The sequence below is a fragment of the Melanostigma gelatinosum genome (genome assembly GCF_949748355.1).
Source record: "Melanostigma gelatinosum genome assembly, chromosome: 6".
NCBI lineage: Eukaryota > Metazoa > Chordata > Actinopteri > Perciformes > Zoarcidae > Melanostigma > Melanostigma gelatinosum.
Window position 1 is genome coordinate 22476722 of NC_136639.1, and position 24416 is coordinate 22501137.

The 24416-nt window shown below is 42.9% G+C and overlaps 2 protein-coding genes across 2 annotated transcripts in view; both read left to right on the top strand.

Moving 5' to 3' along the window:
- Window positions 1-12807, top strand: part of LOC306778056 (septin-2A) — a 28522-nt gene extending 15715 nt beyond the window's left edge. The window contains exons 8-12 of the mRNA XM_079269412.1: window positions 7039-7140; window positions 7329-7474; window positions 7663-7746; window positions 7846-7903; window positions 11370-12807. Of these exons, the coding sequence (XP_079125538.1) occupies window positions 7039-7140; window positions 7329-7474; window positions 7663-7746; window positions 7846-7903; window positions 11370-11429 (450 nt within the window). The 3' untranslated portion in view covers window positions 11430-12807. The remainder of the gene's footprint in view (window positions 1-7038; window positions 7141-7328; window positions 7475-7662; window positions 7747-7845; window positions 7904-11369) is intronic.
- A 1271-nt stretch (window positions 12808-14078) lies between these two features.
- Window positions 14079-24416, top strand: part of septin5a (septin 5a) — a 28997-nt gene continuing 18659 nt past the window's right edge. The window contains exons 1-2 of the mRNA XM_079270999.1: window positions 14079-14138; window positions 14299-14312. Coding sequence (XP_079127125.1) covers window positions 14093-14138; window positions 14299-14312 — 60 coding nt within the window. The 5' untranslated portion in view covers window positions 14079-14092. The remainder of the gene's footprint in view (window positions 14139-14298; window positions 14313-24416) is intronic.

Here is a 24416-nt window from a genome sequence, read left to right on the forward strand (position 1 = left end):
CAGTCTGGACCGTCCACTCTCGGCTTCTCAGACTCTGACTGAATATATCTGGAATGTGTGTTTCACGCTCATGCATGCAAGCGTCTTTAATCCTGTGAACAGAAAGATATTGTTTGCTGCGTGTCAGTGCTGTACTTGAGAACGGGGGGATGATGTTGGAAAAGTCCAAGTGATTTGCTCTGGAGGTGGTTCTGAAGGTCAATCCACCGTCCACGGTGATCCTCCGGCCACCTGGAGCTACAAAGCTCCACGCACGTAAACTCTACTCCTACTCCCGACGCCAGATCTTACCGGTTCTCTTGCTATGTGTGTGTTTGTGTAAGAGGCTGGTATGAGGTCTTTTTTCTCTTCATGGTGTCAGACCTCTCTGTGGTTTGTCTTGTGATTGAGGTTTGAAATATTAATTACAGTGACGCACAGCTCAATACTCTCTCTATAATTATTTATATTTCTCTGCAGATTCACTTGAAAGCCACATTGGATTCTCGTGTGAGAGAGTAAATCAGCGGTTCCCAAACTTTTTAGGCCGCGCACCCCCTTCTACATCCCGACTGGGTTCGCGCACCCCCCCCCCCCCCTTAATAAAAAAGAAAAAAAGAAGCAACAGAGCCTTTTAAGCCTTCATAGCCGCATAAGAATCGGACCAATGAGAGAACAGTTTGCTCGCGCGTGGCATTTGTTTACAAGATTTAGTCCGCTGTTAAATGTTGCAGTGTGAACACAAACCGAACAAAGGAGCAACTGCAACAAAGCAAACGAACTGAAGGTGTGAAAACGCCCTGAAACACTGCAACAAAGTTTCAATAACTTTCAGTGACACAAGGCGTCACTTTTAAAGGGCAATACGGATGCGAAGACACACGCACAGGCTCAGAGGCAGATTATCACATTTAATTTACAATTAATGACCGACTAATGTAGCCAGGATGTCTTCGGACAAAGCATCGATGCGGCGCGACACAGTGTTGTTGGACACCGGGATCATGTCCAACTTTTTTGCTTCTTTCTCCCCAATCATACATTCCACCATCTCTCTGGCAGCTGGCAAGCTCACGTCTTCGGCGACTGTGTGCGGTAGCCCCTTTCTCGCTATTCTGTACCCAGATATGAAGCCCGTAGTGCGTCATTTATAGACCCAACACATGAATGAGACTCCAGTTGTTTTTGGATGTTTTGTAACTCCTCCAATTTTGATATAAACAATGTAAGGGGCTTTTGACTTGCACTGTCATGCTTGGTGTTCAGGTGGCGACGTAAATAAGAGCTTCAGACTGTTAGCCAGAACCTCACTGCACACCACGCACTGTGGCTTTGGGGAATCTGCGTTGCCAATCCAAGTGAAGCCCAGACACAGATACTTTTCATCATATTTCCTCTTTTTTTTCCCAGTCTGATGCTCACTCTCGTTTCCTCTTTTTCACCTTGACTCCGCGATGGGCCGATGTGCTCCCGATTTGTCTGTGCTGCACCTCTCCGTTCCCCTCGCCTCCGATTCCTCTCTCTCTCTCTGTCCCTCTCCTCTTTTACGACTGATAGCTTCAGATGTCCCACCTGACAGTTTTTAAATTAAAATTACATTTTTTTTTAATATTTAATATTATTACACCATCAGACCGCCATTACACTTTTCCTCTCGCGCACCCCCTAGAGGCAGCTCGCGCACCCCCAGGGGTGCGCGCACCCCACTTTGGGAATCCCTGGAGTAAATCATAGTTTTTTTTTATTAAATAGTGAACTCTTGTTTTGTTGGCAGAAAATGGTGACGCAACCTCTTGAAACTTTAAACGTTTTTCTACCCCTCTGGACTTCCACAACTGGAGATGCCGGTACTCATCGCAGAATTTAAGTGTGTTGCCGCCTGTATTTCATGTGGGAAGAGCCCACAGAGTTAGTAATGTACAGTTTATTAGCTGCACAGGTGGAATTCATCAGGGCGTTTGGGCCAGGCCGAAGCTTGATGCTTTAGCTGCAGTGGAACAGACTGTAAATGTTGGCAGCAAATATGAAGCTCACTTTTTACCACTTTTTACCATCTACAGTGACACTGGAACAGTGTTGGACACCGATAAGGTGACGAACTAAAACGCTGCTTCACCAAATGCTACTTCGGGTAGTTTAAGTATAAGTACCGTAGTTTAAATATAAGTACCTGGGTGTTCACTTGAACAATAAACTGGACTGGACTGATCACGCTCTTTATAAAAAAGGACAGAGCAGACTCTTTCTGCTGAGGATACTGAGGTCTTTTGGGGTGCAGTGAGCACTCCTGAAGACCTTCTTCGACTCCGTGGTGGCATCAGCCATCTTCTATGGAGTGGTCTTCTGGAGCAGCAGCATCGCGGCAGCTGACAGGAGGAGACTGGACAAACTGGTGAGGAAGGCCAGCAGTGTGCTGGGGTGTCCACTGGATACTGTGGAGGTGGTGGGAGACAGGAGGATGATGGCGAAGCTCTCATCCCTGATGAGCCACGCCTCCCACCCCATGCAGGACACTCTGGCAGCTCTGCACAGCTCCTTCAGTCACCAGCTGATTCACCCCCGGTGTCTGAGGGAGAGGTACCACAAGTCCTTTCTCCTCGCTGCTGTCAGGCTGCACAACAAACTGCTCTCGGTAGACCACTGACACTTGAACACTTCTGAACACTTTAATTCATTCACCTGGTGCAATATCCAATACGTTTAAGTATTTATCCTATATTATTATTCCGTCTGTATATTCTGTATATACTGGTATATTTAATATTCTTCTTTACTGTCTTATTTTATTTATTTATTAATTTCCCCACTGAGGGACTAATAAAGGATTATTTTATTTTATCTTATCTTAACCCTCACCTTGGCTGAGTCGTAACCTTTTACCATATTACTATTGAATACTGCTTGTTGCTGGTCACATATCATGTTCGGTCTTTCCTCTGACGTGTAGATTAGACTTAGAAGGTGCAAAGTCAGCAGTCCTTTGATTCACCGATACGTAGACGCACAGTTGGACCCACAGGGGCTCTTGTGAGGGACAGAGAGAACGCTCTGATTAAAACGCTCCTCACCATGTCCGGGATTTTCCTTTTTAATAAACTCAGCGGTCTTGGAAAAAGAGGGCCCCTGTCCCTCGGGGTGGTTTTCTCAGTACGGCACAAGTTTTCAAAAGCTACCGAAGGCTCAAGCAGATCTACTGCTTCTAACGGCAACGACGCACCGCTTCCTCCCCATGGCCACTGTTCTAGGAGCTGGCAGGCAGCCGCGAGGTTACATAAGCGTTACGTATAAGTGGTCCGGTCCCTCCCCTCTCTCTCTGCATTGTTGGTACAATGCTCTGGGACATGTTTCTACTTCCAAGTATAGAGTGGTCTCACCGACGTCACAATCTCCGTAGTTACGAGGTCTGTCCGCCATGTTGGAGTACATACAGATCCTACATGGCGGCGAGTAAACAAGGAAGTGCGGCAAAAATACCATACTTTGAATCACTGGATAGTGCATCAAAGGTTCGCTACCTGGCCAAATTGAAGGTCATTGGTAACTTGGATCCCTATACGATGAGTGCAGATGGTTTCAGTGCCGATCCTACTTATCTTCCATCGGTAAACTACGCCAACATCTACACGTATCTCGTGAACACCCCCAGTCCTTACACAAAAGACGAGCTGGAGTGCTACAAAGGGCTCGACGCTTATAATCAGTTTGTCAGTGGATGGGTCCGAGACGTCAAAGCAACGGTCGTCGAGAATTCTCATCTCGTCATTGGGAGAGTAAATATATACAGATCTGGTCAGATATTTAGCAATATTCAATGTTTACTCAGTGCAAACAGACACGTGTGTTTGTTTACATTGTACATGCATGTCATTGTGTGCGTGTGTAGGAATTAACGTTAAACTAACCCCTAACTTCATCCCCCCCACACACACATATATATATATATATATATACATATATATATATACATATATATAAATATATATATGATCTGACGTTAAACTCATATCAAGCAATGCTGAGGCTGCATCTCTGTGTTTCGCCTGTTGTACACGCTCGACACGTCTCTGGCACCGACTGCTGTCACGGGCCGATGAAGCTTCGGTAACCTTCTCATGTCCAAGTTTAATTTATATTTCCTTTATTAAATACTGTTCACAAACGAATTAGTAAATAAAATCACTGACCACTTATAAAGTGATCCGCACATACTCTAGTGTACGCCAAATTCCATTCCTTTATATCTCGAGAGATGCGTGACAGCCATTTCTCGCGACGTCGCTTGGATAGCTCCTTCGTGTCATTTCCTTGATGTGTAATGACCGCTGGCAAACGAAAGAATGATTTCTTGTCTATCAGCTCTGCTGCCACAACCAAAGACAGCACAAAAGTTCACCATGATCGATAGGTTATGCGACTCAGCCGTGCATGCCAGTGGCTTTGTGTGTACTCCAACATGGCCGACAGCTAAACTGTGACGTCACACGAGACCACTCTATTGTTCTCTCTGTTTGGGAGTTTTAGCTCAATGGATTTTTTTTTCTTCCTCTCTCCAGCGAGAGATGTTTTCTGCCAGCGAGGTTTGTCATCGCTTAGCGGGTGATTTGAGTCATTCATGTTTTCGGGAATGAACCAGTCACGAAAAATATTATTCCCGGCCTCACGAGTTGACGCGATGAAGCGGCTGATCCCCGTAATGATGGCTTTGCGCCCTATTTCGTTATGATTTGCGGGCTTCGGTCAAACCCCCCCCCCCGCTGTGTAATTACATCTATGTATAGGCCTGCGGGTATGCTATATTTGGGGCGACAGTGTATTTTCTATTCCTAGCAGTGAAACGAGCCTGACTGTACGCTGAAGAAACGCATGGCTCACCTACCAACTGTGTCTCATTTCTAACCTGTTTTCCGGCGGCCTCCGCCACTCTCACTTATCACAACTGCCCGACATGACGGAATCACTTCTTCCACCAACAATGTTCCACATTCGGAGATGTGAGCCAGAAACGCAAGGCGGTTAATCTTTCCCTTCCTTTTCCAATTAATACTGAGGTCTGTGAGTCTTGCGTGGCATTGTTTGCGTGCTGCCCCCGACAGCATCGAGTGGACCTGCACGGCCAACCATAACGGCACGGGGGGGGGGGGGTATTACAGCCCAACAGGATGGTCATAAAATCAAAATGGCTACCACTGCCAACTTCTGTGTGCCAAGAAAAATACACAGCTTTGCAGAATGGGGGAGAGAGACTCGCGTAACGTCAGGGATCACGGCCTACACTGTGTACAGTAAATCAACAGGAGAGACTGCAGGGATTTGGAGCAGGCAGGGATTTTTTTACATCCCATGATCCCGAGAGGTCTTGATTATAGGTGTCGGGCCGTACTAAGCACACGTTGCCTAACGGATGAATGCAGGTAAACAGCCATTTAGCAGCTTTTGGCTCACCGAGGTCTGAGAACAGATGATGGCAGACAACGGACTCATGTTCACGTGATGATCAGATATTGTTTCTGGATATTTAATGACAGTTTGCGTTCATTAAATATATGTTTTTCTTGGTTCATTTAACTTTTTGTTTAGTGATCTTCCAGTTACATTTGTTTTTCCTGTTTTATGGCATTTATTCTTTCTGACTCAACCTTATCTGCTCGTGTGACTGGATTTATCGTTTGTTTCTTTTTTTAGTTTATTTTCTTTTTTTTCCTGCCATTGTGTCACTTGTGTTTATTTTCCCACTGAGTGCAGAGTTTCCCAAAAGTCTTCACGCTCATGCCCCACGAGAGCGATGTTTACCGAGCGCGCTGGACGGATCTGTAAATCGTGTGCGTTTTTAAGGGGAAAGCTGGAGGGAGAGGCTCCGGTCCTGAGTCGCGCTCTCCTCCCGAGTCCTGCGAAGCCCTGTTTGTTTTTGTGAACATCCCGTGTGTGTGTGTGTGTGTGTGCGTGTGTGTGTGTGCGTGCGTGTGTGTGTGCGCGCACACTATCATGGGATGTACAGAGCCCACTGAGAAAACAAGCAGCAGCCATAACAAGGGGCTCAAACAGGAGCTGAGCTCTGTAGGAAAACCTGCGCTCACTTCCCAGGCTCCTGGCTGACACTTCAGTACATGAAAGTCCCCCCCCACAAAACAACAAACAAACAAAGCAACACTTGACATTTTTTGGCTCCCTTACACAAGACTACATTGTGCATTTAAATGTTCTGCTCTCGGGGGGGGGGGGGAACAAAAGAATAAAATGCAGCTTTGATGTTTAGAATAATAAATACTGACATCTGTCCCAGAGGTAGCGGGGAAGAAAGCTCCTATTGTTTCAACTTGTTTCTCCACCGGTCGGCCCTGTGAATACAGCAGGGTGAGAACCTTCTGACTCCGAAACACATACACACACGCACACACACACAGGCCGTTATTATTTTTTCACCTGTCTACCCTTTCTGTCTCACCCCCTCTTGTCCTCCGCGGGGGGGCTTTAATTAAATGTGTTGCTGCAACAACTGGCACTCGCTCGCACCCTCCTATTAGTCTATAGGGCGCTCTTACTTTCTGTTGGGTCAGAGCGCCAGCTGTTATTTTGTCCATATGACTCACAGTTTACAGTTTTATCACGCACATGTTTTGTATACTTTAGTGTCACTGGGGAATTAGCTGTAGCTTTAAGTGGTTTTAGGTCACGGTTATATTGTCAAAGTTGCATTAAAGTTAAGAATAACTACAGTACAATTACAATAACATAAGCATAGTATGGATAAAGTTAGAATACGATATATATTATAAGCATCTACTACACTAACAATGAAGCGTGTAAAAGATATTTCCAAGGAAAGGGGTCCTTGGTGGTTTTGACAGTGAGGATGTTTGACTGGTTTTTGAATGAAGGGCTTTCTCGATTGCTTTCCGGTCCGTTCATCATCGAGATTGTTCATAGAAAGACGAACTGACCCTCTGCAGGTTCCAGCAGTGGAGTTTTTTTCCCGTGCAGCGATACACCTCGGGAGTTCGCGATGAGGTCACGACCGCTGCCAACTCACCCCGTGTTTTTCCTCCTGTTCCCACCTCTCAGATCCTGGACGAGATCGCAGAGCACGGGATCCGGATCTACCAGCTGCCCGACGCCGACTCCGACGAGGACGAGGAGTTCAAGGAGCAGACCCGGGTCCTGAAGGTGAGAGAGAGAGAGAGAGAGTCACACACGCTCAGCTGATGCTGGAAGCTACGTCAGACACTTCCCTCTGCTGGTTTCGTGATTTGTCCTTCCTCCCCCGTCTCTCCGATACCTTTATTTTCCACATCCCCTCCTCAGACTTTGTTTCTTTTTGGGGATCCTCTGACCTTTTGATCGCCCTCTCCCAGGCGAGCATTCCCTTTGCTGTGATTGGCTCCAACCAGCTGATCGAGGTGAAGGGGAAGAAGATCCGCGGTCGACTCTACCCCTGGGGAGTCGTCGAGGTGGAGAACCCCGACCACAATGACTTCCTCAAACTACGCACCATGCTTGTGTGAGTCTCCCCCGGCAATAAAAAAGCTGAGGTAATAGGATACTCAGAAGGAAAGTCTTTTAAAAGACCTTGGACAGAACTTCATCCTCATTAAGCTGGTTTTACATCCACTAATGAAATAGTTTACAGCGAAGCTCTACTGCCTCCCAGTGTGTGAAGAAAGGATCGCATGTCTTGTTTCGTTGCAGGACCCACATGCAAGACCTCCAGGAGGTAACCCAGGATCTGCACTACGAGAACTTCCGCTCGGAGAGGCTGAAGAGAGAGGGCAGGTGAGATGCTGGCTTTTGTATACATCTCTCTTCAACAGCACGTTGAGCCGCTCTGTGTCAAGCTAGGTTTTCTGACCTACACGTCTGGGTTCTCTGCAGGGCTGTGGACGAGGACGAGCTGGACAAAGACCAGATCCTGCTGCAGAAAGAGGCAGAGGTAAGAACGCACACGCGGCTTCTCGTCTCAGTTGATCCAGCAAGTGGACAGCTGTAAATACAGGTCTAAGGGTCTAAAATCAGAGTAACGGATAGGTCCGGATAGTTTTCAGATTCATATTAATATAATACTCTCATGCCATAATGCAACTCTACTGTATTAGAAAATGGGGGACGAAATCAATAGTTGTTGCTCATTTCGCCGTGTTTAGCACGAGGCAACAGCTCTTAATTAAAGGAGCATTCCAGTGCTTTTGCACAGTCCGGTTAAAATTCACATTACTGACAGCCATTGTCAGTTTTAAAAGAGTTTTTTCTTTTTTTTCTTCCAGGATCCAACTTGTTCAACTTAGCTAATGCATTTTGATAAAACACACGTCCTGGTTATCGTTAAAGCTACAGAACTACACAGAACCAATGCAGATATCTGCCATTTATTAGTCCCAGGAGAAAATATTGTATTATGTGCAAAACCATAATTACAGTGAGTCTGGTGGGTTTATCACTGGAATATTTATTTTTGAAAACTTAAACAAATTCATCAAAAGTATTTCCACAGGTGAAATATGGCTGCAGGCTTTGGTAAATGACTGGCACAAGGTGTAATGAACTGTATCGCCATTTCAGTGTCAAAAACACTCCAACCTGATCAGTCAAACCACAGTAACCCATCATGGAGGGTGAATGCAGACTCACCCTGGCTGTGCAGAAAAACTGCTCTGTCATCTTTGTGGGCCACATGGCATCGTAACACTCTACCATAACATGATGGCCCTACTGGCTGTCAATCCCTAAGTGTGACTAAATGTTCGAAAGAGAAAAAAAAGTCAAATTTATTAGCACGCTGCTATCTTCCATATGTATTGTTTACATTTTGGGAGCCTGCAAGTCCCCAAGCAATAACCTGTTTCCTGATGTCTGTTGATTGGCCTGTTTGTGTTGCTGCTGCGGTGCACCCATAGTGCACCTCAGTGAGCGAGCGGGCGGGGTCCAATCAGAGCTGTTTGTAAACAATGTGCCCAAGGGCAGGATATGCCATCACTTCCTGCCTGGATGTCCTGGCCCAGTTTTATGGTGGGAATGACCTCAGTTCTGTGTGGAGACAGCGGCCCATTTGTTTACGTGTTGTCAGGGTTTGGACTGGGAGGACAGACTACTAGCTATTGTACTTGTATAACACCAACTTGTCCTGGAATACCCGTTGAATCCATTTTCCCGTCTTTGAAAACACATGGTAAATGACAGAAAAATGTCTAAATGTCAATGTACAAGTATTCCAAAATTCTTCAATTTTTCTGAGAATGAACTACTAATTTATTCACCAGACCTCCCTAAAATAGATAAGGTTGCCACATGAAAGGCTGAAAGTTATGTTCAGGATCATATTTACGTTCAAACGGGAGTTTGTGGATCAGAATATTGTTGACTTGTTTGCGTTGTTCTATGATCAGTTTGTGAACATTTCTAAGCAAGTTACTATAAATGAAAAGGTTACTTTATTTTACAGGTTACTAGTTTGCTAGGAAGGAGCTGATAAGTAACTTTTTTTAAATTTTTATAAAGGTTCCTTGAAAAAACGGTATTTCGTCCTATTTACACTGTTCAATTATGACACTAACAATGTATTCATTCAAATGAATTGGGACTGTCAGATCACAGCAGGTAAGCTGTCAGATTTGGCTCCATGTGTAGATGACAATTACAAGCAAACATACAATTTAATAAATATCATAAATAAAGTTTCCAACAGAGACTAAACATTCACTTAGGTTTGAATTGATCCCAATGTTTGCAGTCATTCAAATGTTAGTAGTTTCGTAAAAAAAAAAAAACGCACAGTCTGACTATTAGGAAATTACAGGAGCCTTAAAGTAAGGCGTCACCCATCATTCCTTCCCTGGAAGTAATCATATCTGATTTTATTGGTGTTAATCCTGGATTTAATATGAAAAAACATAATGAATCTATGTCGAAGTTTAAAGTAATATTCAATTTAAGTCGTCGTTGATCTTGTCACCTGGACTATGCGCTCACATTTCATGTTTTTCAGTCAACCTTTCATCTTAAATGTCAAAATGGCGGTAGAACAGCTGCGACTTGATACCTGTTAGTCTTCAGGTGCACATGACTCTGTACTAGATATCCAGATCAAATTCACACATCCATGATATACCAATCACGACCGGTGGAAAGAGAAAAGGCTACGTACTGTGGTTGTAATTTGGAGAACTATTATTCTGAGCCACAAGATGGCGACAGACGTTAAAGAAAGCTCCAGGAGAGTTTATTGATTGACAGCGTGACTATTGATGGCTTTAAAAGCTTTACGTCCTCATGATCCACGTTATAACATCATTCACCCATTGTTGCCTTCTCATTAACATCTGTTAACATTCCAACAATTATTCATTTATTGTTTGACAATGATTTTATACTTACATTAATATTGAAACACTTTCATCACAACTGCTGATATAAATTTAGATTATATGATATTATTACGTATTAAAACATATTGACTGTCTCTTCATTTGGTTGAGTGATGACTATCTGTCTGCATAATTTATTTACAGTAATGTAGCAGGTTATCTTGCAATAGCAAAGAAAATCTCAAGGTATAACACTTTAACACTACTTCAAGAAGTCCTCAGGGATGCTTTTTCATTTTAGTGATGTCTTCTCGTGCAAAGTGATCATCGTCTCGTTCCTTTTGCATCGATCAGTCAGCGTGTTCCTATTCTGAAGTTTGTCTCTTTATAGATTGCACTTCCTGTCTTGTTCAGTCATTGTGGTTGAAAGACATGTTGTAAAACGGTCAAGCTTTCTGACTCTTTAAGAAGACCAGCATCTGATTGGTCGAACCAGAAAGTGTAAATTCATATTAACCATAACTGTTATTGGTGTAAAAGGCAGTTGGTGAAATATTTTTCGAGTATGGAAGACAAATTAGGAATCCTGTCAGTTCTTCAGTTTGTCTTTATTTAATCCACAAAGTGAAACGGCAATAACTTGTTTCCTTTGTTTTTCGATTAAATTTAGAGATTAATTATTCTTTTATGGGTTCAGAAAATTCCCCTATTTATTAAGCTAAATAAACCATTTACAAAAAACACATTAGATGATATGAAAGACGTATTGTCACAAAGCTGATGCTGTGTTTCTCAGCTCATGGGAAGTTGACACTTTTGTGGTTTTAACACGGACAGCGACGTGATGCTCATGAAGCGGTTCATAAGAGCAGAGCAGAGACACATTTGCTGTTTTCAGCTTTCGGTTTGACTTTAAAATACACATTTGGTCACATCAGTGTGTAGACGTTTCGGGGGTCTATTGTCAGAAATGGAATATGGAAGTAATAAGTATGTTTTATATATATGTATATTATTAAAGTATTTTTGAAATATGTTTTCAGATATATCAACCAACTAAGCGAGGAAACAAAACGTAACTTTTTCTTCTCTCTGTAGCTGAGACGCATGCAGCAGATGATCGCTCAGATGCAGGCACAGATGAAGAGGAACAAGTGAAAGAGCCGCAGCGGAAGGGAAACGCCGTGATCCCAGCCCCCCCCCCCAACACACACACACACACACGGACACATATATGTATTCACACACACACACCTGGTCCTCCTCTGAATCCATCCCTGGAGATCCACCAGGAGTCCAGATATCCAGGATCACATCAACTTTATCTGCACACCACCTCTTCTTCTTCTTCTTCTTCTTCTTCTTCTTCTTCTTCTTCTTCTTCTTCTTCTTCTTCTGCTTCTGCTTCTGCTTCTGCTTCTGCTTCTTCCCTCCAAACATTCATCCATCAGCTCTTCAGGAGATTCTCAAACATCTTGTCAAGACTCCTCTTACAATCCACATCTTGACCTCGCTCATTATCCCGTCTTGTGTGTGCCAGTTTTACTCTTTGATCTTTAGTATGACTACACAGAGCTGCCAGTGTTACTAAGAGGTTGTGCCACCACACTATCATGTTTACAAATATATATATATATATATATATATATATATATATATGAATTATGCATTTTCCATTAATTTTGCCATCCGGTTAAGATTGTTTTAACATATTGTAACATAAAAACAGTTTGCTTCTCATGTTTTTTATTAGCTCACAAGTGATTCGGTGGCCCATCTCCGTTAGCTCTGGATGGTTTCACACCTTCGGGGCTTCAGTGTGATGATGCAATAACTATGAATATTACCACAGTGAACTCTTAAGTGTGCTTATGAATGAGGTGTAAGCTGTCCATGCAGAGAACGAGGAATGCTGTTTGTCCTTAATCGTGTTAAAACTAGAAACCTTATTTTGTAGCCAACACTACAAACTTTAATTCGAGGTGGTAGTATTCAAACTAATACCACTTTGTTTTACAGAGAAACAACAATCTTTAAGATTTAGTATCATGGTTTAGTCGAATATGAAGGGCCATTTTGTTCATATATATTTTTGTATTTATCATCAAGAGCTGCGCGATCTTTAATGTCGGTGCCAAACTACAACTACAGACTGAAAACTAATCCGTGTTCAGTCCAGGGACTTAATGTGTCCATATTTGCTTCAGTGGTGTCATTTAATGTGTAAATGTTCTGTTTGTACACGACATGTGCCGCCTTTCATCGTAATGTGTTCAGGCCCATTTAACAGTCAAATACTTAAATATGTAAGTGTTATATGGGTAAACGTCCTGCAGAGCCTTCAAACATCGAAGTGTTGTTGACATTATTTAGTTTTTCTGTCTTTTGTATGCAAATCTGTCTGTTGAACCTATTAAGACACATTATTATTATTATTATTATTAGTATTATTTCTTAACCATGTTTCAGAAGAGACTTGTTTTTAGGCGTAAACATTTTTTTATTTTGTATTTCTCTCCAAAATAAAATGTCTTTAAAAAAAAAAAAAGAGTTGACGTGTGTGACTTTTGAATGCCATGACATGTTTAGTGGTTATTAGTTGACAGTAGAAAGTCTTCTGACCTTTAACCTCGCTGATATGTGTCTTGTTTTCTTCAGTTCTTTTGTTTCTAGTGTTTTTGACTTGACACAGAAAAATGGTGCAGTACGTTTTTTATCATCTAATTATTTACATGTATGTCTAAAGACTTTTTTTTATTGCTGATTCTAAGACCCAGTGTGAACGCGTAATTGAGTGAAACAGTTGAAGGAACCCTGCGAGAGCTTCAACTCGACTTCACGCTTGCACTTAGACAGATAGATACTTTATTCATCCCGCAAGGGGAACTTTGTTCGCTACAGCAACAAAAATATATTTAAGCAATCAAAGTAAGAGTAAAGAAAATATATATATATTAAGTATAAAAATACACAATATAAACAATACAAATAAAAGTGTAAAAAATTGGAATATTAAAAAAACACAATATACAATGAAATATAATAATATAAATAAACTAACTATACAGTCGTGTAAAGATTAACCAAACAACAGTAGCGGTGTTATAGTCTTGTGAATGTTTTGGTTCGAGGTGATTTATTGTGTCTTATTGCAGTGGGCAGGAATGTTCTCAAGTAAAGAGAGGTTCAAGATGTTTTACTTTAATTCATCTCGAGGAGTTGTGAGCCTTAGTCGGCTAAATATAATCAACATTAGTTAATTTGGTAGGTTATAGCAACGTCTTCTTCGGGGTGTTATAAAGTCAAATAGAAACCCTCGGATAAAGGGAGGCCAGGTGTGGAAGCTGTAGATGTATCGGGCAGAATCTGATGTTGTCTATGGCTGGTCCAATGATTTGTATGAATGTTCACCTTTGATTGCTTGTAAAATATCACATTGGTATTCATATTATGATTTTGGGGGACAGATTTTCAAGTATTTATTTCTAAAACAAATGAACACTGCGACCCTTTATGCTGAGTTTCCAAAAAACTAAAATCTAGACACCGGAGAGAAGTGTTATGTACACAATATGTATAGTTAGATGGATGTCAGTGAGGTTGGTTTGGACCCTAAACCCTCCTCGTGGCATCTTGTGCGTTCACTCTGCTTGTAGGGAAACTCTGCAGCGTGATTGGCTGAGTCCGTGTGGAGGAGGAGCTTTCTTCCGTCATCTTCGGCCCGCCCTCCTGCTGTCCGTCCGGGGCTTTGGAGGCGAGGCGAGGGCGCCGCTTTCTGAGAGCCGTCGCTTCGGTGAAATCGAGGGAGGAGAGCGGACAACATGACGGCCAACATCCGGTACAAGAGCCGCATCCCGGTTAAAACAGGTGAGCGTTTATGTTTTTGAATTTTATTTTATTTACAGCAGTGTGTTTTATTGAGAATCAACGCGGTGACTGACATCTTCATGTTCTGTCTCCCTGGGCGTCGCTCCGCATCCCTGCACCTGCGCCTCCTCCTCCTCATCCATCCTGTAACGGCCAATAGAGGATGGCACAGAGGTTCGTGACATCCCTTTTTATGTATTTATTTAAGCGCTGGTGATAATTCATTTCCCCCCCATATGGTGCGTTGTCACAATACAGCCTCGCGCTGAACGGCCTCGGTTTCATACAGCAGTAGCCTATCGGCAATATTTACGTTTCGGATCACAATTGTTTTTTTGCCGATGTGTGCGTTTTATAAACGCATGATGCTCCGAGGGCATCCATGCCATCACAGGCTGATCTGGGATCAACAGACGGACAGGCGGTGGAGTGTGTGTGTGTGTGCCGGGGGGGGGGGGGGGGGGGGGGGTATTCATTTTTAGACTTATATGTGGGGGGGGGGGGTGGAGTATTCATTTTTAGACTCATATGTGGAGCAGGCCGGCGTCAAGGCGAGCAGCCAACATGGTACCCAAAAGGCAGCATCCCTTCCTCTCCTCTCCTCTCTCCTCCTCTCCTCCTCTCCTCTCCTTGCCAGAATCATCGGCGAGTATCATTCAGTCGACCGATTGGACCGGCCTAATTATCAACGTTACATCCACACGACTCGTGATTACAGTCGCTGCCTTTAGTGAAACCCTTTCCTAGCCATTGTTCAGCTCAGAAACACAGCCGCCACACGAGCCTGCAAGGGGGAGGTCGTATCTCTGATGACCCCCCCCCCCCCCCCCCAGGCCCTCCTCATCCTCCCCCCTCCTCCTCTTTGCATATAGTGGCTGATGACGGCATTTGCATGTGCTGAGTGTGCATGAGGTGATTCATGGAACCTGACTGTTGATGGATTAAAAATAGTATTATCAGTGAAGCACCAAAGAGAGCTAGAGATGGAAAAGAGGAAAAGTGACAACCTTAAAGCTAGAAAAAATGCACAACACATCTTTAATATGTCAATCGGCTACTGCGTAACAATTTATCCTCTAGCTGCCAGTTTATGAGGGACACCGAACTAATAAGACCGTTTAATACAACAGTACTGAAAAAAATCATTCCTTCATGGAGGTCATGATGCATCTTTGTGCTTTTTGTCGAAAACTGTTTTAGTGCTGTTAAGTGTATTGTTGTTGATATAAAAGCATAGAATAAATATTAGAGACACCTGTCAGCAAAAAATACTCCGTCATTAGTAAAAGTCCTGCATTCGTAATGACACTTATGTGAAAATAATATTAATGAAATGTACTTTAAGTATCAAAAAAAAGTAATAAAAGTACATATAATGCAGAATCAAACCTTTATTAAGTTATATTATTTTTACATTTTTAAAGCTCTTTGTGACCCTTTTTTTAAAACATACAGCAGAGAAATGACCGGAATAAAAGAGAGAACATGCAACATGGACTCGAACTGGGGACGCTGAGAGTCAACCTTAATCCTTTAGGTGACCAGGCCTTCACAGAAATTTATATTATTATCATAAAATTGTGAATTATATCGACAAAGTATGTCAATAGCTGTAAAATACACGTAGTGGAGTAGAGGTACAAAGTGAAAATACATTACATTACAGTCATTTAGCAGACGCTTTTATCCAAAGCAACTTACAATTCAGATTCTATCACATTTCTACACCGTAGGCACAGATACGGGAGCAATTTTGGGGTTGAGTGATGCTTAAGGACACATCGACATGCGACTAGCAGAGCCGGAGCCGGGGATCGAATCGCCGACCTTCTGATTGAAGGACGGCCCTGCTATCCACTTTGCCACAGTCGCCCCATCCCCAATACTAAATATAATTAATTCTATTCAAGTACAGTACAAATACCTGAAAATTGTACTTGCATATTTGGGTAAATGTACATCGGCCCACTGGTATTTGGGTAAAACATATAAGTTGCTTTGCACAAAAGTGTCTGCTAAACGACTGTGATGTAATGTGTTGTAAGGTGATTCTCAGAGGAATTGTTCTATACGGAGATCTGCTTGTAAATGATGAACACTTTTAACAATTTGGTCCCTAACTCTTGCACATTTGTTTCTTCACTCTGTACTATTCAGCATTTTCTCGGGCAACAGAAATGGTTCCCATCTTCATATGCGTCCTGTATTCTGCTGGCAGATAGAAGCTGGTCAGATCAGACAGATTTGCCTTCACCAAAGCCAATAGCTGAAATTATTGCGATCATGCGGTGTCACCACCAACGCAACACACACACACACACACACACACACACACACACACACACACACACACACACACACAAGTTTATGAGTGGATTGCTAGAAAACCTGGATTTGTATGATTCTTGCAGAGTGATGTGCTTTGTAGAGAAGAGCGTAGATCTCCTCTAGGTCTGTCTGCAACTTCCACTTTTGTAATGTTTGATTGTGTGAATCCAAACCATGATCGCCTGCATTCTAGACTGCAAGCATATCAGTCAGTCCTGCTGTGTTGCTGCCCGCCGGCCGCTAACAGCTAACTAGCTCTCTCCTCCTACCTTGATGATGATCATGAGAAGACGCGCTCCGTTGCAAACAGCACTCAGTTCAGTTTGTCATTTGCTAAGCCATCGTTATACATACAATTGTCCCACCTTAACATGCAAATCCAGAGAGGAACAATTTGCAATCCGTAGCGGAAACAAGAGTCCAAACGGATGCAGTGGTTGGTCACTTGTGGCCCCCACCGGCCGGTTAAGATTAGTGAGGAGTCACTCAATGAAATATATATCTTTTAAGCGTGACTCGCTGTTACCACGAGACGTCCTTGAGCATACAGTCATAGATGAGCACCGGAAATATAAGGCTGATGGATCCAGTAGTATGTGAGATTAGCCGTGGACAGACAGACAGATGCACACACATAATGGCTGAACACATAATCTCCTGTGGCTTCGCCTGGCGGAGATTACAACCTCAAATTACAATCAATCTGTCATAAATCCACTCCTAAATGTGTAGTGATTCACTCATGCTCAGTTTTTAGATTACTACAGTTTTTTTTACACCTTGTGAGTTTTGCCACTTGGCTTTCAGCCGATCTTCTCTCCCACATACAGCATCTGACCTGCATATCGCTGGATAATCCAGGCTGCGGAGGAGGACGAAAAGAAAACTAATAGTGCTCCGTGAATGCTGAGATCATAACCGCTGAAAGATAATCAATCCTAAATCAATATTTCTACAACGTACCCCTCCCCTTCTCCTCTTCCTCCTTCCGTGTCACTCTCCCTCACATCGCCCTAAACGTTCCCCGTCGCTTCCTTTACTGTGATATTACGTTGCCAGGCAACAGATTTATTTTTAAATCCGTTTACATAATTTCTCTGATAGTGAGAGGACGACACCATCTGACCTACCCACAATCCCGTGCTGTGATTATTCCGCGTGTGGGTGGATATTCGCTGAACAGTTGTTTTTTTCCTCACAGATCAGAAATAGAAGAGAGAAAAAACAACGATGTCAGTTTTATTATCAACAGTTAGCGGAGATGTGTCACTCTGATGTAGTGAAGCACACTCGGATCAAATGAAGTACGAACCACATCCAGAATTATTTGGGCACCTTTAAAAACATCATTTCCTGTTTGACCAAATCTAAATGATGTGACTCCACTTTCAGATATTTCCAGTGCTCAATATAATCATCTAAAGAAGATGGTACAACAAGGTCAACCCCGGATTTTGGTGTGAGAATTAAGATAAACAAAGTCACAAATACACTTAGTATTTACTTAATGTTCGATGTCGTATAACTTTATTTACTTATAGCGAGTCAATGTAACCGTTACTGAATAACAGTCACTGTAGCCACAAGTGATACTTACGGGGTAATGGCGTGTTTACATAGTGTAACAGTAGCACTATGAAGAATGTGATATTTCTATACTTCACTTGTCTATCTGTCCTGGAAGAGGGATCCATCTTCTGTTGTTACTTCTGCCTTTTCTCTCTTTTTTTGGTGACATTTTTCCAATCTGCATTGACCCTCAAAGACGAAATGGTGTCGTTTGTTATACAGATTGCAAAGAAAAAGGGATTTAAGGGTACCACGTTTTAATAAGGCACCATTTATAAAGGGTCTTTAAGCTGTAAACAATGGCTTTATTAATGGTTAATAAGTAATTTACTAATGCTTTATAGATCCATTATTGCTATTGATGAGAAACACACCAGGTTGTGGAAAATCTCCGGCTGGTTTTCATCCTGATTTAGAGGGATGCGTTCTCTGTCTTTGTAGCTCCTTTGCTCATCCAGTTGACCTCTGACCTTCTGGAAAAGTGTGCATATTAGCAACATATTAATGCTCACAATTTATGACATAATGATAACTCCTTATTATTAACATTTACAATTACAGATGAATTATCAACTTTTGCTGTTGCCTCAGAAAGTGAGAAGCCCTTATTACATTATTTGTGACTTCATCAATAATTTGATTATTTATGACTTTGCAGACAGTGAGATCTTTGTATTCTTTTTCTACAACTTGGCAACCCAAAATTGAAGAGCACAATTTGGTCTGTATGATTCGTGCTCGTTTATTGCCTCACTTCTTAGTATTTATCATTTTTTCTGGCAACAGAAATGGTTCCCCGCAGCAGCGAACAGCATCAGTTGCATTTGCGTCCGAGCATGTGCGTCACTTCACTTCACATACACTCGACTCTCCTCCTCCTCCTCCTCCTCCTCCTCCTCCTCCTCCTCCTCCTCCTTCTCACTCTCTTTCTCCATTGCTGCACCCTCCCCACACACTCTCGCTGCCACAGATGGGACCCTCACCAGCTCCCAGTGTGGACCAGCTGCAGAGCAGGAATAGGCGTATACCTCAGGGTGTGTGTGTGTGTGTGAGGGGGGGGATTTGAACCCCCTGTAGCTCTCGGCTTTTCAGCAGAACAGAAACCTTGTAAGAGGAGAAGGAGAGAGTGATAACTATTCGATCAATCAATTCCCAGTTTTTGTCTTCTGTTTCTTCTCGAAGTAGCTTTAAGGTCAAATTCATCTTTCACATTTTCCGTATCGGCTTCATTAAAGCGACGTGGTGTTTACACAGCGAAATATTGAAACCCCAAGACATCTTTATGGCTTCAACTTATTCTCAATGTCTTGTGCATAATATTATACACTTTTTCCCCCAAATGAAAGTGACATTTTTGAGATCTTCACTCCAATTTAAAAAAAAGTTCAGTGAGTTTTATCGCAGTCGAGAACGTATGAAGACACTAAAATAAGACTATGAGTCACGTGGGACGAAGCAGCCTCTGTCATCTTCGTGTGTGTGTGTGAGTTTCTGCCTCGACAAGTTTTCTTTGGAGTGTGTTTTTTGGGGGGTTTTTTTGCCCTCGCTCTTGTTCGGATGTTTGAGGACTTTCTGCCCCGCGGTGTGTTCACAAGCACATTCTTTCATTTTGTCATGCCGCACACATGCGTGCAGATTCGGTAGCGCATGTGTGTGTGTTTTGTGTCCTGCACCTGAAGCAGCTCACCTCTATTTTTCTTTTTGTTCCTCAGGGCTTTGTACGTAGCACTGCAGTGAGCAGAGCTCATCCCACGGCTGTGCCTTTCAGGAAGCTTTTAGAAAGTCACCGGAGGTTGACCCAGATCGAGAGATTCTTTTAAAAAATCTTTTCAAGTATTTTTTGGGCCCTGATCAATTTGGGATTACAAGTTCTTTGGAAATGGGGATCAGGAGTCTGAGCAGTAATCCGATGAAAGGAATGGAGAGAATGAAGATTATTTCATAACCGCTCTCTGTGTGATTGACTGCACACAATCTGAACTATACTTTAATCAATCACACACTTCATTTTTGACTATTAAATACAAAAATGTTGCATTTAATTCACATTAAAGGATGAGGTTACCTCAAAACTGAAGACTCACCTACTCTTGTGCTTTTGACCGTATCACATGGTCTTCAACAGCATATTGAGTTTGCTCAGTTGTCATATTATAGATGCTCAGACTTTTTCTTAATTCTAGCAGCAACTTCTCATCCACGTTCAGCTCAACGTTGATGCAACATGGATGGGAAGTGTTTTAAGGGCACAACATCATTGAAGTAAATGGACCTTCAGTTTAAATTTAATTATTTTGACATCTAAATTTATATTTCTTTTTGTCAACAAAAACCACATGAAAAGACCAAAACCAAACAATGTGTTAGTTCATCCCCCAATATGACCTCCACATTCAGCCCACTGGATCCTCCTGGAGACAGAGCAGGTCACCAATCTGTAGTTTCATTTCCTAAAACATCTGGGCGCTTTAGTTTTCAACAAACGTTACTCAACCGGGAATGAATTGTGCTTTGGTTGGGGACTATTACAGCTGCAGATTGATACACATTTGGTGCTCTAGTGAGTTTTTTGGACAACAGAGGAGGTCTATGGCACAGAGAGATAAGATACATACAGATACTTGTTCGTGGTTTCAATACATCTTAGTTTGCCTCATCAGAAGTTGTGTTTGGTTTTACACAACTTCCAACCTCCCAAAAAAAAGAACATTCTTTCATGAAAACATTCGGCCGTTTGGATCCCTCTGCTAAATGCTCAGGGATACATGTTTATAATACCACTCCAGGTTACAGCCATGCTCCCACAAGTGTCCATTGTCATTGAGAAGTGGATGCTAAAACTGGGCTGCGATGGCCGAGAGTCCTTCGGTGAAACAATCTCATTGTTGCCTGAGCAATTACATGCTGTCAGATTAGCATGTTAAAGAGCCGAGTGCATCTCCAAGGAGATGCAAAGCCCTGAGTGTTTTTTGGACCCCTCTCCTTCTGTCTCGAACGCCCCTCACCCCTCTCCTATATCTCCCCTTCTCTCTCCCCCTTACCCTCTCTCGCCTTGCTCGCTGGTGGGAAAGAAAACAAATTTAGGGCGAAGCAGCCGGGGTTAATGGGGTGAAAGTGTCAGCTGGACGCCTGGGAGATGCAGAGAAGTCATCAGCAAAGGTCACCGCTCTTCACTGCCGCATCACAGGCCAGTTGTTTGGTGCTTTTAAGCCCGGGAACACATCACACCATTTTAATCCCATTATCGGCGCGATTCGACAGAGGCGACTCAATTTCAAAATCGTTGCGAGTCTGCACTGGTCCGAGCAGAGGTGGAAGGTACTGAAGTGACCACCAGTAATTCCTCTTTCACACAGCTTACTGTCATGCTACAACATGGAAAATTGAAATAGTCTTTTCTCTTATAAAATAGATCTTTAAAGTTTTGAAGAAAAAGAAAGAAATAACATGTTTCCTCTGAAAGACAAAAAGTTAAATTGATAAGCAATATAATGCCTAATTCAATACACTGAGGAGGTTTGCTGCCATCGACTGTCTTGGTCTGGTGTCAACAATAGCTTGGCTAATGTTAGCAAACCTCTCGATACATATTGACTGACTATAAACTATGTTCTCTTCTTGTAATGACAGGCGCTCCACATATCTAACATTGCACTACTGTAACATAGTCGGAATAACGATGGACAGTTTGAAAATAAATCAGAGATATCGTCTTCTTCTTTTTTTTTTACTCCATACTTTTTCCTTGTCAACCTGCCGCCTACATTATCAACAATGCAGCCCGACTTCTTGGAGTTCCCCCTTAAGAAAAGCCTCATACTGAATAGTCCCTATATTGGAGAGGGATTGGCTGGCAGATGTCGTCATGTCGAAATGTTTCGGAGAGTAAGTTTGTAACTTTTTAAAATCAACGCAGTTTTCCAAACAGCTACTTTAGTACTTTTTGTTTTGAAGTTTTAAGCCATGCATTGACACTTCTACATGAGGAGGATTTTCTCGACCTCCTGTGCACACGGGCCTGCACAAAATAAGACACGTCACCATGGATACTCACTTACATTATGGTGTGCAAACACGTCATCCAGTGATCCTGCAGTTTGAACTATAATCTGATGTTTCAGGATCAGTTAAGATTTAAAAGTCGACTTCTGTGTTGTGATCTCATTACTGTAGCCTCTTGAGAGGGCCTGGCACTGTTGGACCGGACGTATTTGGATTGGGTTTTATATTTGTGTGTGTGTGTGTGTGTGTGTGTGTGCGTGCGTGCGTGCGTGCGTGCGTGCGTGCGTGCGTGCGTGCGTGCGTGCGTGTGTGCGTGTGTGTCAAGTTCTCCCCTTCTTTGTGCAATCTCCACTTGAAGGAGTTGGACATCTACCCAGAGTTGCTGGACTTCACTCAATAACCACACTTTTCTTTTCCTCTTATCTTCTTTTATTTTGTGATTTCAAGGTTTCAGGTAAGTCGGTACTTTGCAAGTAAGCAAGTAGTTTGCAAGCAAGCAGGTAGGTAGGTGAAAAACCTTTTGAACCAATAAACAAGAAAAGGGTTGTTTTTACAATGTTCTGGAAAATATACATTTTTAACAATTATTTCCTTTTCCCTCTTAAATTAAACAAAGTGCGACATAAATTCTCCAACTGTTATTATTAATGCATTTAGGGATTTCATTAAGTTAACTTCAGATTTTAAATATTTTACATTTACTTGATTTAAATAATGCCACCACAATAATATAATATCATAATCATTTTAACTAATTTCTCTGCTACATATAAGCTCACTAAACAATCATGACATCATTAAATTATGAATGAGAATCAAACATGACACACACTGGCATTTATAGGGTTAACGACCGCACTGCCGGTTCGGCCCCGTGGCTAACACTAGCGGCTATCGCCTGCACAAACATTTACATTCAATTGTCCGCTGGGTCTCCTGATGGGCTTGGTGTCTTACCGGCTGCCTCTCTGGCGTTTGTAGGTCTGTTTGCACGGGGTTGGATGTTTTTGCGCTAAGCATTGCTTCAGTTTGCGGCTTCGCTTCACTTCCTTCCTTCCTTATTGATGTTGTGTGCCACCTCATTTATAGTCCGTGCGGCAACTCGGACTGCCGAAAGGTTCCTTTCCGGTTTGCAACATGAGTTCATTAATTATTTCTTTAGTTTGACTTCACACCTCCCACTCGATCTTCGCCTGGAAACGGTGTGAAGATCGACAGCTTCAAAGGCAAACTTGGTTCTCCCTTCCCTGCTGCGTTTGACTTTCTGCCTGTTCCTCTGCAGGTAATAGGACAACGAGCCGCCTGACGTCCCTGTGAAGGACGGTGGCTTGGATCTTTTCCCTCCTGATTTTGGGAATTGACTTGCCTTTCAGAGCTCTCGTGACAGGGACACAGTAGCTCGGGAAAACTCTTACATTGACGTCCCTTACAACGCCTTTATCATCTGGGGTCGTGCCGATGACTCTGCCAAGCTTGAACTGCCCTCGTAGCGCATTCTGGTCACACAGCCACACAACATCTCCAATGGCAACATTTCTTTGTTCAGTATGCCATTTGCTTCGGACAAATAAGTTTGGACCAGCGAGTTGGCTCCAGCTCCTCCAGAACTTGGTCACCTCCGACTGCATAGCTCTCAGTCTTTTGTACGGGTAGTTGTGAAAGTCAAAGGTTTTCAAGTCCCCACTTTGAGAGGCCCGGCCCAGTAGGAGAGTGTTGGGTGTGACATACTGAATGCAGTCCTCTTTGCTCTGTACTCTTGCGTCAATTGGACGCTCATTTGCTAGGTTGGCTGCGATGTAAAGAGTTGTCTGGAACTCACTGTAGCTTAGTGAAGCCTCATTCCCAAGATTCTGGAATGCCCTCTTTACAATTCGCACAGCAGCTTCTGCAGCACCATTCCTGTGTGGAGAATCGGCTGGATGGATTTTCCACTGCCACTCAGTTCCATTCCTTGCTGCGGTCTCTTCAAGGTTTGCTTTGTCTAGGTCAAAAACCCTGTAGAGCTCCTCCAGGACTGGTTTTGCTCCAATAAAATTGGTGCCTGGGTCCGACCACATCTTTCTTGGATGACCTCTCCTTCCTTCCCTTACAGAGATGACTCCTGTGGAGGAGATTGCCTCCCACTTTGGACTCTCCACAGCTTGGCTTCCTTTGCCAAACTGTTTAGCTGCTCTCCAGATCCATGCAACTGTCTTTACCAGACGGCTCAGAGTGCTGTATCTCCTGACATCCACCAGCGTTTGGATTGCAGACCCTGCAGGTAGCCTCCGTTGCTCTGTTTGTGCCTCCTGTTTCAGTTTGTGTTCCACTTGCTGCTTCTTAGCCTGAGCTCTGGTCAGTGCAGCAGCATATGCCTTTTTTTGAAGTTTTGTGACGTTC